General features: G+C 35.6%; 1 protein-coding gene across 1 annotated transcript in view; it reads right to left on the reverse strand.

Annotated features, from left to right (window-relative positions):
* Nucleotides 1-17,168, reverse strand: part of LOC124554209 (putative sodium-dependent multivitamin transporter) — a 390,772-nt gene that overhangs the window by 33,208 nt on the left and 340,396 nt on the right. The window contains exons 8-9 of the mRNA XM_047128278.1: nt 10,695-10,841; nt 8,883-9,107 (exon numbers count right to left, since the gene is read on the reverse strand). Coding sequence (XP_046984234.1) covers nt 8,883-9,107; nt 10,695-10,841 — 372 coding nt within the window. The remainder of the gene's footprint in view (nt 1-8,882; nt 9,108-10,694; nt 10,842-17,168) is intronic.

Here is a 17,168-nt window from a genome sequence, read left to right on the forward strand (position 1 = left end):
TCGTTCGGTAAGTCACATCATCTTTGTTTATATACATATATATATATGAATATAATAGAGGGAAACATTCCACGTGGGAAAAATATATTTAAAAACAAAGATGATGTGACTTAGCAAACAATAGCGCTGGTAGGTTGATAGACTCACAAACAAACACAAACATACAGACAAAATTCAAGCTTTCGCAACCAACAGTTGCTTCATCAGGAAAGAGGGAAGGAGAAGGAAAGATGAAAGGATGTAGGTTTTAAGGGAGAGGGTAGGGAGTCATTCCAATCCTGGGAGCGGAAAGACTTATCTTAGGGGGAAAAAAGGACAGGTATACACTCGCCACACATGCATATCCATCTGCACATACACAGACACAAGAATACATATACATATATATATATATATATATATATATATATATATATATATATATATATATATATATATATATATATATATATATATATATAAAATCAATAATTTATATTAATATATTACATTTAATTAAATTTAAATTCTTATAAGTTTATTTTATTATCATTAAGTGATTATTTCAATAAATTTATTTACCGAGGATTATAGCTACTTATGTTTTTAGCTTAAAATAAATTATTACATTATAAAATATATAATAATATGTAAATTAATATTAAATATTATTATAATAGGATATAATGAATAAAATTAATAATATTAAATATAAAATATTATGTTAATATAAATAATTATATCAATTATAATAATATAATTAATAAATTGTCTATAATTAGATTAGTCAACTAACTAATATTTAAGTTAACTTAATATAATTTTATATTAATAACATATTACATTAATTTACATAATTGTTTCTAATATATTTATTATATTATTTAATCTTTCTTTATTATTAGTGAAAAGAAAGATTAAATAAGAAAGAATACAATACAGTGGTAAACGTGTTCCATATATATCTTTATTTGTATACAATAGAGAAGTTGTGGTCACAAAGGGGGTCTGCTTCTTTCTTTTTGCTAACATTTGTAATCTTTTTCTTTCTTTTTCTTACATATTTGTATCTTTAATTTTTTCCTCTTTTGGTTAATTTTTAAATTTCTTATTTTTTGTTCCTAAAAGTTTTATTCTTGCTTGTTTATTCACGTTTTCTTTGTATTATTTGTAAGTTTTATTAAACTAAAAGTTCTTTTTGCAGTATTTTGATTTAATTATCAAGTGATTTTGGATTTAGCAATTGATTTAGTATCGGCATAATTCGTGCCAGCAGCCACGGTTATACGATTGATACAAGTGAATATTACTGGTTAGTACAGTTGTTTGTATTATTAGGGCTAAAATATAAATTTGTAGGGTGAAATGTTAAAATTTATTTGTAGCTCTTTTTATAAATCTGTGAAATTTAAATAATAAACTAGGATTAGATACCCTATTATTTTAAATGTTAATTGTATTAACCTGGGTACTATTAGTTAAGGTCTTTAAACTCAAAGAACTTGGCGGTATCTCATTCCATTCAGAGGAACCTACCCCATGATTGATAATACACAATTTACTCTACTTAGTTTATTTGTTTGTATATCTCCGTTATCAGAGAATCTTTTTAGAGTTATAATTCTCAAGATTTATAATTATAAAATATTACAGGTCAAGGTGCAGCTTGTAGTTAAGAGGAGGTGGGTTACAATAGACTTTTGTTTGTAATGGATTTGATGGCGAAATACTGTTAATGAAGGTGGATTTATTTAATACAACTGATATTGGCTCTGAGCTGTGTACACATCGCCCGTCGCTCTCATTATTTATTATTCTATTTTGATTATTTTGAAATAGCTCCAATTTAGATGAGATAAGTCATAACATAGTAGATGTACTGGAAAGTGTATCTAGGAAGAGGTTCAAGATATAACTCATCAGTAAAGTGTTTCACTAACACTGATAATTTTTCTGTGCAAACCAGGATATCTTGATTATTTTTTTTATTATATTTATTTTTTGTTTCTTTATTTAATATAAATAATTTTGTAGGATTTTGTCTTAGTATATTTTATAGAATTGATTTTTTAAATTATAGTGTATTGGTAATGTAAATGTTTTATGAAATATTATTTTAAATTTTTAAAGTAGATTTTATGTGTTGTACCTATTGTATCAGGGTTTATCAAAATTTAAGTATTTATTTTACTTGTCTCATTTTTGGATTTACATATAAATACTTTATAGTTAATGTATCATAATTATTATAAAATTATTTATAGAAATGAGATGTTAATCGTTTCCTAAGATATCTAGTTTCTTAAGAAAAAATTTAATTTTTTTAAGTTAGTTGTGTTTATTTAATTTTGTAAGTATAAATATTAACTTATTTATCCTTTAAGGGATAAGCTTTGAAGTTATTAACCTATAATTTGTTTTTGAAAATATAATAGTAAGCTTTAAACCATATATGTTTGAGATTACGTTTTAGTTCATTGTTTTATATTTTGATTTTATAACTATTTTAGGTTTTTTATTAAGATTGTTGATTTAATTTTAAAATCTTTGTAATAATGATAGAAATGGTATATTTATTTATATAAAATTTTTGCATTGTAAATTTATTATAAGGAACTAAGTAAAACTGATTACCACTTGTTTATCAAAAACATGTCCTCTTGAAATTCTTTGTGGTCTGACCTGCTCACTGAGCAGATTTTTAAAGAGCCGTGGTATTTTGACCGTGCAATGGTAGCATAATCAGTAGTCTCTTAATTAGTGGCTGGAATGAATGGCTTGACAAGAAATCAACTGTCTCTTAATAAATTTTTGAATTTCATTTTTGAGTCAAAAGGCTTAAATTCTTCTTTAGGACAAGAAGACCCCTTAGAGGTTATCATTTTACTTTTATATAGTTTTTTTGTTTGTCTTTCTACATTTAATGATGATGTTTTGTTGGGGTGACATGAAGAATAAATAAACTCTTCATTATCATATCATTGATTTATGTTTGTTGTTTTGATCCATAATTTATGATCATAAGATTAAGTTACCTTAGGGCTAACAGCGTAATTGTTTTTGAGAGCTCATATCGACAAAGTAGATTCTGACCTGGATGTTGGATTAAGAAAAATTATGGTTGCAGGAGCCCAGTGATTAGGTCAGTTCAACCCTTAAATTCTTACATGATCCAAGTTCAGACCGGCGTGAGCCAGGTCAGTTTCTATCCTAAGACTATTAATCCATATTAGTACAAAAGGACCATATGGTTAAAATATTTTTGACTATATTGATTAATATTAATTAATTTATTATTTTGACAGATTAATGTGTTGAATTTATAATTCATTTATGTAGATTTTTTCTACAGATGGTATTGATACTTTATGATTAATTTATGTTTATTTTAAATTTTTGTTTATTTGTTATTTGTGTTTCAGTTAGTGTTGCTTTTTTAACTTAATTGGAGTAGTTGTAGGTTATATTCAGATTTGTAAGTGTCCAAATAAAGTAGGTTTTGTAGGAATCCCGCAGCCCTTTAGCGATGCTATTAAGTTTATTTGTAAGGAGCAGCCAATTCCTATTGTATCTAATTATGTACTTTATTATTTTTCTCCTGTTTTTAATTTAATGATTTCTTTGGTTGTTTGAGTAATTTTTCCTTACTTAACTTATATGTGTTCTTTTCCTTATGGAATTTTTGTTTTTTTTTGTGTTGTACTAGATTAGGTGTTTATACCGTTATAATTGCTGGGTGGTCTTCTAATTCAAATTATTCTGTTGCTCAAACAATTTCATATAAAGTTAGTTTAGCTTTGATTTTATTATCTTTAATTATTTTAATTGGTAGTTTTAACATGTTTTATTTTATAAATTATCAGCTTTACTGCTGAATTATTATTATTTCTTTTCCCTTAGCTTTAGCTTGTTTTGCTTCTTGTTTGGCCGAAACTAATCGTACTCCTTCTGATTTTGCTGAAGGTGAATCTGAGTTAGTTTCGGACTTTAATATTGAATATGGAGCAGGTGGTTTTACTTTAATTTTTTTAGCTGAGTATACTATAATTGTTTTTATAAGAATATTATTAGCTTTAATTTTTTGGGGGTGATTCTTATCCTTTTATATTTTTTATTAAGCTTGCTATTATATCTTTTGGCTTTATTTGAGTTCGGGGTACCTTACCACAGTTCCGTTAGCTTGAAAAAGTTTTTTACCTTTATCTCTCAATTTTTTTTATTTTCTTTGTTGGTTTAACGATTTTATTTATCTCATTTATTTAGTGAAATTTTTTAAGAAAAGTTAAACTTCTAGTTTTATGTTTTCAAAACATATGCTTTTCCTAAGCTAATTAACTTATTTATTCCTTAATTAGCTTATTTCATGCGTTTGCAACATCTACATTAATTAAGAAGTATGTAAAGTAGATGACTGTTAAGATTTGTCGTGTTATGATGTAAGGTTCTTCAACTGGTCATTTACTAATTTGTGTTAATAGACATACAACAGCTACTATAATTCAGATTAGAATCTGATTAATAGGATAAAATTGGATATCTCGGAATGGTGTTTTGTTATAGAAAGGTAAAATTATTAAGATTCTAATTGATAAGAATAGTGCAATAACACCTTCTAAGTTGTCAGGAATTGATCGTAGAATTTCATATGCAAATACGAAATATCATTCTGGCTGAAGATGGACTGGTGTTACTAACAGATTAGCGGGTACAAAATTATCTGGGTCTCCTAGAAGGTAGGGATTAATTAAACATAATATAATTAATAATGATGTTATTAATACCAATGTGATAGAATCCTTGAAAGTAAAGTATGGGTGAAATGGGATTTTTTTTTTTTTTTGATATTTCCATTTAGCCCTAATGGCTTATTAGATCCTGTTTGATGAAGGAAGAATAATAAATGGTAACACAAAATTAAATGTAAAGAATCGATTTAATGTTGCGTTATCAACAGCAAATTATCCTCACACTCATTGAACTAAGTCTGTCACTAAGTATGGAATTGCTGATAATAAATTAGTAATTACTGTTGCACCTCAAAATGATATTTGACTTCAAGGTAAAACGTATCCTATAAATTCAGTTGCTATAACTAAGAATAGAATTACTGTAACAATTATTCAGGTGTGTATGTATGTATAAGATCCATAGTAAATTCCTCATCCTACATGCAAATAAATACAAATAAAGAATATAGATGCTCCATTTGCATGTAAAGTTCGAATAATTCAACCATTATTTATGTCTCGGCAGATGTGTACTACACTACTGAATACTATTTCAATATTTGATGTATAATGTATAGCTAAAATTAGGCCAGTTACGATTTGAATTACCAAGCATAACCCTAGCAGGGACCCAAAATTTCATCAAATGAAATATTTGTTGGTGCAGGTAAATCAATTAAAGAGTTGCTAATAATTTTAATTAAAGGATGTCTTAATCGTAATGGTTTATTCATTAGTAAGTTATCTCATTTTACAAATAGGCCCCTGGTTAATACTAGTAATTTCAACTACTGTTAATAGTGCTAAAAATAAATTATTATTATTATTATTATTATTATTATGTGCGATTGGACCCATATGGATCACGCAAAGCTTTTCCGATTCAATTTTTTAATTCTCGAAACTTCTCTCATTCTTTCCCCATGAATTCTCTTTCTTTCCTCTGTCCATTTTGTCCCCTGTCTCTTGCAAACTTCGTTCTCGGGTTGTACTTTCCAACTATTGATTTTTTGCCTTTATACATTTCTGTTTATAACTTCTGAAGAATTTATTTGTGCATTTGCTAGATCTGTTTTGGTTTCTTTTATCCAGGGTATGGTTTTCAATTTTTCAATGTATATTAAAATTTTGTGGGAGAGTCTGGGTGTTGGGAGTCTGTGGATATGACCGTAAAATTTTAGTCTTCTTTTCCGGATGTCTGCGGCGAGGTTAGATAATTTTTCTGTAGTTTTCCGAGACTGTAACCTGTATCCATCTTCAGTTCTTTTTGGGCCAAGAATCTTTCTGATAATTTTGCGTTCCTCTTTCAGGATGCCTTCCAGGTCGCCTTTTCTATGGAGTGTGAGTGTTTCGCTGGCATATAGTGCTTCGGGCTTGATTACTGTATTGTAGTGTCGTATTTTTGAGTGAATGGAGAGACACTTTTTATTGTAGATGTTGTGGGTTTTCCAGTATGCTCTTTTCAGTTTTTCCAGTCGAACTTTTTGTGCAGTTTTCTCTCCCCCTGTGGGTTCTAGGACCTCGCCTAAGTATTTAAAGAATGGAACTCTCTCAATTTGTCCATATTTTGTAGTCAGTTTTTGAGTTTCAAATTTTGAGCAGATGAATTTGGTTTTTTGGAAGGAAATTTGTAGCCCAACTTTTTCGGCGCATTCTTTGAGAATGTCTATCTGTTTAATTGCTGTGGTCTCGTTTTCTGCTAGAATGGCCACGTCATCTGCAAATGCCAAGCATGAAATTTTAATACCATCTTTCGATCTTCCTAGTTGTATAGGCTTCCAGTAATTTTGATTCTTCAGTTCTTTTTCCCATTCTCGGATGACTTTGTCTAAGATAAGGTTGAAGAGGAGTGGAGACAAGCCGTCACCTTGTCTGACGCCGGTTTTGATCAGGAAGGGCTCTGATATTTCACCCAGGAATTTTATCTTAGAAGTTGTGTTTGTGAGCGTTTCTTTGATAAGGTTTAGGGTTTTCAGATCGAGTCCTAGCTCCTCAAGGATAATAACGAGAGATTGCCTATCGATTGAATCATAAGCCTTTGCGAAATCAACAAAGGAACAAATGATCGGACTGTTTCTGACTGCTTTGTATTTTAGTGTTGTCTTCCAATTGAAAATTTGTTCTGCACAGGATCGGTGAGGGCGAAAGCCAGCTTGGTATTCACCAATACTGTGTTCGAGTTGTTCTTGTGTTCGTTGAAGAAGACAAGCTGAGAGGATTTTATAAGTGACTTGGAGAAGGGAGATTCCTCGATAGTTGTTTATATCTGCCATGTCTCCCTTTTTATGCAGTGGATGAATTAGGGTGCATTTCCAATCTTCTGGTAGTTTTTCTGTCTGCCAAATGTCTGTGATGATTTGAGTGAGTTCTTTGAGGGAATTTGGTCCAAGATTTTTAAGTAGTTCTGCAGTGATATTATCTTCTCCGGATGCCTTGTTGTTTTTCAGTCTATGAATATGTCTTTGGATCTCCTCTAGTGTAGGTGGTGGGGATTCTGGATTTGAGTAGACAGCAGTTTCTTGAGGGAATCTTGAAGAAGGTTCAGGGCAATTGAGGAGTCCGGAAAAGTATCTCGCCAGCTCCTCACAATTTTCCCGATTTGTGAGCGCTAGTTTTCCATCTGGTTTTCTGAAACATAGATTTCGTGAGCCGTATCCATTGATTCTCCCAGCAAAGGTCTTATAGAAGTCTCGTACATTATAGTTACGGAAATTTTCTTCAATAGACTCACACTGTTCCTTGACGTACTTCCTCTTGACTTGTCTGATTGTTTTTGCCACTTGTCTTCTGGTGTTGTGGAAGTGATCTAGATTTTCTGGGGATTTTTTACTGTTATACTTCAGAAAGGCTTTCTTTCTTTCTTCCAGCGCTTTTTCACATCCAGAGTCCCACCAGGGGTGTTTTGTGTTCTTTTTCAATGGGATCAGTTCTTTTGCCTTCTTTGTAATTTTTGTTCGAAATTTTTCCCAAGAGTCAGCTGGTTCCTTTTCCCACTCCTCCTTCAGATTGGTTTCTTTGATTGTTCGTGTGTCAAATTTCATCATGTGTGTTTTCTTCGGATAGAATTTTTTTGGGGTGAATTTCACTTTAATGCGTGTTAAGTAGTGGTCTGAGTCAATGTTCGCCCCTCTGCAGATTATTATTATTATTGTAATAATGAATGTTGGTCTATTATATAATTTTTCTAAAGATATTGTTATTTCTTGGTAATTGATGAATTATCAATATTTATGGTTCGTATTTTTGCAGAAGTCTATAAATATTGTTATGTCTAGTATAATTAATATTGATACAATAAATCCCCATATTGTTAGGGTAATAATTATGCTAATTGATTTAGGTTGAAATATTTCGTTTGATGCAATTCTTGTAATATAAATAAATAGGACTAATATACCACCAAGAAATGTTAAGAATAAAATATATGACAGTCAATATCTTTCCATTATTGTTCCTGTTATTAATCCAACTAAGAAAGTTTGGAGGATAATGAAAGTATTATTGATATTGGATGTCTTAATTTAATAAAATTAATATTTATTGCATTTGATAGTGATATAATTATTATTTTAATCATTTCAGGGGTTAGTTTATTTAAAATATCGGTTTTGGGGACTGATGATGGAAGCTTTCCACCTCTGAAGTTTTAAAAGTGGGGCCTAGACTTATCTCCGGTTTACAAGACTGGCGTTTTTTTTTTTTTAACTATTAAAGCTAATGCTTATATTCTCTGTTTTTACTTTTTTGTTGGTTTATTTTGCAGGTGTTTATGTTTCTTCTTCTAAACATAAACATTTATTAATGGTTCTTCTGAGATTGGAGTATATTGTTCTTTCTTTGTTTATATTAATTATTGTTTTTCATATTGAATTTGATTATGATTATTTCTTTCCTGTTATTTTTTTCTGTTTTTGAAGGTGCTTTAGGTCTTTCTGTTTTGGTTTCAATAATTCGGTCTCATGGTAATGATTTTTTTAATTCTTTTGGTTTATCCTCATGTTAAAGTATTCTGCTTTACTTCAGTTATTTCATCATAGTGCTAATAACAAGAGAGAGGCCAAAACATCCACCCTGTAGATAAGTGAGTTCACTACCAGTATATCTCGGCACTTGAGTTCTACACACCAGACCTCTCTACAGAGTCTCTGGCGAGGCAGCAGGATGAGGAGTACGTACCGGCTCGTTGGCGTGGGGCAGGAACATGCCGAGCGAGAAGAAGCCGAGCACAGGTCCGCCGACAGCGCCGAATATCGTGAGGCTGGCCTGCAGCACGCCACCCAGGAACTGCGCCATGAAGGCCAGTCCCAGGAACAGCAGTCCGAATGCCAGTGCCAGCAGCTTCCCCACAAGTGGCGACCGCGACTCCGCCAGTGGGTGGCCCCGGTACCGCACGTACAGTGGCTGCCGAACACAACAAAACTGCGTCACCATTTCATCACGAACGGCAATCGCACAACTGGCTAGAGACCACATATGCAGAGCCCCTGCACTAACACAGGAACCGATACCTGTCTCCGCAACGTTCCAGCGGTGGTCTCTCGGCAGTGTGCTCACGGTATCGTGACAGTAATCGGTCTTTACACCGGTAGGCCAAAATTGTGAGGCTGCTGCCTATTGCCAGATTCAGTGCCACCTGGTGCACTGTAGGTATGTGATGTGAGAACAAGTGGCTACTAGCACTGTGGAAACTGCACAGCTCATTGGATTTTGGCGTACTATTGTCATTAGCATCTACGGACAGTGGTCGAAGGGTGGTGGAATCGCAAGTCGATGACAAGGTGTTTAATGTCTGTGCCAGTTAACAGAGTGAGGAGGTCGGTGGCTCGTTTGCTCTGTGAAGAAGCACGGATGGCAGTCTTAGCGATATCTGACAACTTTGCAGGAATCTCGTTACAACTGAGTAGGAAGTTTAAAAGCAGGTACTAGTTACCGATGAGCAACCTGAAAAAAGTCTAGCAGTTACACTGTGGTTATTTGCAACTTGATACATTTGTGTTTAAAAACTTTTGTATTTCAGTAGCTGCTTTATCTCAGTTTCTGGTGTCTAGAGTGACTTACACAAAGCACTTCTAGTATTTTATTATACTACGTATAATGATTATAATGTGAAAGTATGATTAATAATGTATGTAAATGTGTCAAATGAGTTAGAAGAGAGATTGCATAATCAATGGAAAAGATTTTTATTTACTCAGGTCTAACATTAAAAACCTCTAAAATGACAGGAATCATCAATTTAATTACAGCAAAGAGAATGATAAAACATTTTGTACATTTTTAGTTTAGCCAGCACAATAAACACACATTTATACTTGTTTACTTTTGCAGAAATATATTATGCTTCTCTTTTTTAACAAGAAGAAACATCAAAGCTTGTACTTATTGGCTCCGTTCCCACCTGATAGAAGCATGTAATGGATTTATCATCATTCTCACATCCCCAGCTGGACCTATAAGAGCTTTGGCAACTATCTACTTATCATATTTCTTTTTGTTTCGCATTTGTGGTGCGAATCACTTGGCTCCCAGAAGCATATATGATACATATATAGTGCTGTCTCACCAACATTACCTGTTTTTTTTTTTTTTTTTTTTTTTTTTTTTCCAGACCACTCCATCACTCACTCCAATTCAACCAGTCAAACAAGTGTGAGTGTAAGTAACTGTGAACCAAATGTAATCAAAGGCTGTTCACTTATGTGCCATTTACAAAAGACAGAACATTTCTTGGCAGATGCTCATTCTCTTGTATCTTCTCCAGTGCAAACCAGGCTCCAGAAAACAAAAATGATTTACAATTCAAAACAAATAAGAAAGTAGGCCCATCCAGTTGATGCATTTGAAAACACACACACACACACACACACACACACACACACACACTGATGCACAAACACCATACATCAACTGTTTTTAATATAGGGACATATGACATCCATCCACCCATAGCCCACATATTCCTTTCATCGCAGCTGCAGTAGGCCTCACCTTAAAGTAATCCTCCAATGTGACGGCAGCCAGCGAGTTGACAGCTGATGAGACGGTGCTCAGGGAACCACTGAAGATGCCAGCGATGAAGAGGCCCGGCAAGCCCGGCATGCCGCTCATTGTGTCCACCACATACAACGGCATCAGCTGCAAATGAAGTGCTCCTGTCATTCCGAGGGCAGCTGCATTACATCCAGCACAGGAGACCGTGACAGCGCTGACTCGGGTAAAGAGAGGATGGACCAACATGTGTCTGATTTCTTGTCAAATACCTCTCATTTCAGTTACTGCAACTGCATTGTAATTTGTACCAACTTGGAACTTCCTGGCAGACTAAAACTTGGTGCAGACCAGGATTCAAACCTGAAATGTCACCATTCAGTGGAATGCTCTTCCTGGCTGAACTATCCTGGTACAGTTGGCACCCCGTCCTCACAGTCTGACAATTGCCAGTACCTCTCCACTACTTTTCAAACTTCACACAAGACTACCAGTACTCCTTACTCTATCACAAAATTATCTCAAATTACCTTATAAATTATGTAACAAGAACCAAATTTGTTACTGAAATAAAGCATCTAATTTCATTAGATACTTAGATACCTACTTACTGTGAAAAATTGGAAAGAAAGTTTGTGATATTGCTGTAAGTTTTACTGGAGTCAAGAGCAATAATTATATACACTGCCTGGCCAAGAAAGTGAAGCACTCTGAAGACTGATCAGATGTTAATGTAACAGAGCATGCATACACACACACATGTACACGTGCACGCACACGCACCCGCACATGTGCGCGCGCGCACACACACACACACACACACACACACACACACACACACACACACACACACACCTGCAACAGGTAGAATGGCCATAAGAGTGCATTACTGTTTTTTATGTTTTGTGTTGTTACCAGGTCTGGTACAATATAAAAAAGGCATGAACAGATTAGGACATTAAGTGGTCACTGTGAAGGAGACAGAGAAGCTGCATAATCATGTGAGAAGCGTTATCAGCACTTGCAGAGGCCTCATATTGAGTTTCCATTTGGGCAGATTTTCTAATTATGCAATATCCAAATTAAATTTTTGAAAACAGCTAAAAGTCACACTTTTTTTGTTGTATTGACTGGTTTCACTCTTCAGATTAACAAGAGCATCATCAGAATATACACTGTAAAAGATAAAAATTGAGGCAGTACAGGAAACTTACACTGACATCGCATGAAGTACATATTCTGCTTCCAGTATGGTGATTTACGTTTAAAGTTGGCTGACAGGCCTAAAGATTAATGTGGCTCTACTATAGTACTTAAACTTGTGTTTAAAGTGTGTTTAAAGTACAGCAGTAAACGATGACATAGATATGACAGCACGAGAGGAACATACAAGTAAATCTGTAAAAATCAAAATATCTTTCAAAATACATTATAAAAATACATATTTAAAATATCCATTCAAAAATGCACTCAAAACTACTGTTTTTAAAGATATTTCTAATAGGATGATATGGCAGGTAATATATGTTTCCAGAATGAGATTTTCACTCTGCAGCGGAGTGTGCGCTGATATGAAACTTCCTGGCAGATTAAAACTGTTTGCCGGACTGAGACTCGAACTCAGGATCTTTGCCTTTCGTGGGCAAGTGCTCTACCAAGCTCTACCAACTGAGCTACCCAAGTACAACTCACGCCCCGTCCTCGAAGCTTTACTTCTGCCAGTACCTCATCTCCTAACTTCCAAACTGTATATTAAATCATATACACACATCAAAAAAAGCTTTGCATCACCCCGGTTCCCAGAACTCCTAAAGATAGATGTTGTCTGTGGATATTGTATCACAGACACAGTCCCTTTGACTGTTCAGAGCTCCACTAAAAGTGCCCAAAGATGTAAACAACCATGCATGATCAGCACCTATTAGATGGAGGGGACTGACAGCCAATCAGTTCCAGTGATTCCACCACGAAGGAGGTACACGGCTCATGTTGTCTATAGTTCAACCGTGCCTAGATGGTTAATTCTGCAGTTTGATCATGTCTGCATTGCAACTTTGTGCCAGGAAGGCTCTCAACAAAGGAAGTGTCCAGGCGTCTCAGTGTGAACCAAAGCAATGTTGTTCGGACATGGAGGAGATACAGAGAGACAGAAACTGTTGATGACATTCTTCAATCAGGCCGCCCAAGGGCTACTACTGCAATGGATGACCGTTACCTATAGACTATGGCTCAGAGGAACTCTGTCAGCAATGCCACGATGTTGAATGATGCTTTTTGTGCAACCACAGGATGTCATGACTCGACTCAAACTGTGCCCAATAGGCTGCACGGTTTAAAACTTCCCTCCCGACATCCGGGGCAAGGTCCATCTGTGCAACCACGACACCGTGCAGCGCGGTACAGTTGGGCCCCTACAACAGGCCGAATAGATCACATCAGTGTATCAAGCATTCATGACTAAGACATCATGACTGAACTGCTTAATCTTCTTCAGCTCTTGCAAACATACTCTTAATACATAGTACATGGAACAGAAAATACATTGGATTAATTAAGTGCTAAAAAAATTTGTCTAAGGTTTTATGGTCAAAGGAGGGGGTTTCTGGAGTTGTGCTTTTATTTATATTGAACTTTTGAAAGCACCGAGATCAGCTTCTAGTCTTTCATATATTGTAGTTACTATTTTGACTACAGTAACTATCCAGTTTGTGTGTCTCTTTCGTATCATCATGGGAAATAAGACGTCATTTGGTTTATATTTGCGCTCCTCCTGAGTGTTTGTAGAACTGTTTGTACTCTGGCAATCTTTTGACATTCAGAAATATTTTGACGTCTACCCCGTGAGCTAAGCACGAGGGCAGATGCGCGGAAGTAGCTGCGCACGGCCAGTGGCATGGGGCTGATGACTGCACATGACCAGTTGCGCACGCGCATTCGATGACTGGTGGTTATTTACTTGTGACGGTCGTAATTTCTTTCGCTGTGATGTGTTGCTCATGAAGACTTAGTGAAGTAAAAACTCGACTGGATCCATTACACTGTCAACACATCGAGTCATATCTGCAGAAACAGAATATAAAATGACTTTTGATCTTAATAATATGAATATTTATATATGTGTTTGGAGAGGAAGACAGAGACTGATTTTTGATTCAGATTTTTACTTTAAGTCAAATGGCTCAAAGTCAAAGATATAGTAGCAACAGCAATTGAGAGATTCATACCTCAAATTGGTAACAGATGTAACTGATCCCCCGTGGTAAACAAAACAGGTCCGAACTCTGTTGCAGAGGCAATGGAAAAAGCATGCGAAGTTCAGAAGAATGCAAAATTCCGAAGATTGGCTAAAATTTACAGACGCGCGAAATTTGGCACGGATTTCAATGCGAGATGCCTTTAATAGGTTCCACAACGAAACATTGTCTCAAAATTTGGTAGAAAATCCAAAGAAATTCTGGTCGTATGTAAAGTACACAAGTGGCAAGACGCAGTCAATACCTTCGCTGTGCAGTGCCGATGGTACTATTACCGACGACTGTGCCGCTAAAGCGGAGTTATTGAACGCAGTTTTCCAAAATTCCTTCACCAGGGAAGACGAATGGAATATACCAGAATTTGAAACACTAACAGCTGCTAGCATGAGTTTCTTAGAAGTAGATACCTTAGGGGTTGTGAAGCAACTCAAATCGCTTGATACGGGCAAGTCTTCACGTCCAGATTGTATACCGATTAGGTTCCTTTCAGATTACACTGATACAATAGCTCCCTACTTAGCAATCACATACAACCGCTCGCTCACCGATGGATCTCTACCTACAGATTGGAAAACTGCGCAGGTCGCACCAGTGTTTAAGAAGGGTAGTAGGAGTAATCCATCGAACTACAGACCTTTATCATTGACATCAGTTTGCAGTAGGGTTTTGGAGCATATACTGTATTCAAACATTATGAATCACCTCGAAGGGAATGATCTATTGATACGTAATCAGAATGGTTTCATAAAACATCATTCTTGTGCAACGGAGCTAGCTCCTTATTCGCACGAAGTAATGGCCGCTATCGACAGAGGATCTCAAGTTGATTCCGTATTTCTAGATTTCTGGAAAGCTTTTAACACCGTTCCTCACAAGCAACTTCTAATCAAGCTGCGGGCCTATGGGGTATCGTCTCAGTTGTGCGACTGGCTTCGTGATTTCCTGTCAGGAAGGTCGCAGTTCGTAGTAACAGACAGCAAACCATCGAGTAAAACTGAAGTGATATCAGGTGTTCCCCAGGGAAGCATCCTGGGACCTCTGCTGTTCCTGATCTATATAAATGACCTGGGTGACAATCTGAGCAGTTCTCTTAGGTTGTTCACAGATGATGCTGTAATTTACCGTCTAGTAAGGTCATCCGAAGACCAGTATCAGTTGCAAAGCAACTTAGAAAAGATTGCTGTATGGTGTGGCAGGTGGAAGTTGACGTTAAATAACGAAAAGTGTGAGGTGATCCACACAAGTTCCAAAAGAAATCCGTTGGAATTCGATTACTCGATAAATAGTACAATTCTCAAGGCTGTCAATTCAACAAAGTACCTGGGTGTTAAAATCACGAACAACTTCAGTTGGAAAGACCACATAGATAATATTGTGGGGAATGCGAGCCAAAGGTTGCATTTCATTGGCAGGACACTTAGAAGATGCAACAAGTCCACTAAAGAGACAGTTTACACTACACTCGTTCATCCTCTGTTAGAATATTGCTGCACGGTGTGGGATCCTAACCCAGTGGGATTGACGGAGGACATCGAAAGGGTGCAAAAAAGGGCAACTCGTTTTGTATTATCATGTAATAGGGGAGAGAGTGTGGCAGATATGATATGCGAGTTGTGATGGAAGTCATTCAAGCAAAGACTTTTTCATTGCAGCGAAATCTATTTACGAAATTTCAGTCACCAACTTTCTCTTCCGAATGCGAAAATATTTTGTTGAGCCCCGAACAGAAAGATTTAGGTGTTCGTTTTTCCCGCGCATTGTTCGGGAGTGGAATGGTAGGGAGATAGTATGATTGTGGTTCGATGAACCCTCTGCCAAGCACTTAAATGTGAATTGCAGAGTAATCATGTAGATGTAGATGTAGATGAAGTCTTAACTGGTACCTGAATTTTGGTTGCTATCTCCTTAAATTATCAACTTCTGCACCAGTTGGTGACGTATTATAATTTGTTGGAAGTTATTGTTCTTTAAGGTTTAAAATACCATATTGCAGATAGCTTTGAGGCCAAGTTTTCATTGCTTTTCATACATACAGGACCACCGTTGCAAGTAAATAAGATAAAACAGAAATCTGCTTTTTGTGAGGAAAGGAGATTGCTTGGCACACAAACTTTCTTCAAACTACATGTCCCGCTACATCAAAATTGGTCAGTGGAGTTCAGCAACATATTATTGTACAAGATCATAATCCAATTACTGTAATTAAGAAATTATGAAAGGTTGTTACGTATTGAATGAAAACTGTAGAGAATGCATTTCCTTTCCTGTATTTTAATGAACTTTGTACACTTACAATTCTGTCGATTGATAGCCAGCGACGACAATGAAGTTCACCTCCTTTTCCAAAAACAAGATGTTTCTATTCTTCACTTCCAGAAAATTTGTATACATAAATGTTTGGCAACTCTTACACATACTTTACTCAGTTTTATCACTAAAATATCAATTTTCATTAAATGACACAATACGTTCTGAGCGACAGCCTAGCAACACATCCTCTTTCCACAAGATACAGATTAACCATCCTCTTTTTTTTTTATTAAATCAATTGTCTTTTTTTAGAGTCCATACTCAAAGATTCACAACTACTATCACTGCGGGGATGGCGCGCTAAAGAGTCTTTTGCTGTCCAGCTGCACTTCACTTCACTTCACGTACTTTTTGAATCACATTTACATTTACAGTATTTACATACATTACTGAGATTCTCAGTATAAAATCAGGCACATATTAGTTTCAAAAAAGGGCAGTGAGGCTCACATAACATTACAACATGTTTGGAGACAACCTGATGTCAGGCAGATTGCCTTAGACACACTGTCCAGCGAATGCACTAAGGTGGAGGTTGCCTGCTGTTTTGGGGGGGCATTATGTGGGGACGAGGTACGCTGCTGGTAGTCATGGAGGCACTGTAACGGTGGCATGATACATGAATGCCATCCTCCAACCGATAGTGAAACCATATCGGCTGTATATTGGCATATCTTAACGGACGACAATTTGCGCCCCCTTCATGCACATCTTGTGAATGACTTCCTTCAGGATAATGACACCACTCAACTAGAGTTGCCAGCATGTTCTCTAGACATGAACTCTATCACCTGGGATAGATTGGAAATGGCTGTTTATGGACGTAACCCACCAACAACTCCAAGGGATCTACGCCGAATTGCCATTGAGGAGTGGGACAACCTGGACCAACAGTACCTTGATGAACTTG

Source organism: Schistocerca americana, chromosome 11 (genome assembly GCF_021461395.2).
Source record: "Schistocerca americana isolate TAMUIC-IGC-003095 chromosome 11, iqSchAmer2.1, whole genome shotgun sequence".
NCBI classification, from domain to species: Eukaryota; Metazoa; Arthropoda; class Insecta; order Orthoptera; family Acrididae; genus Schistocerca; species Schistocerca americana.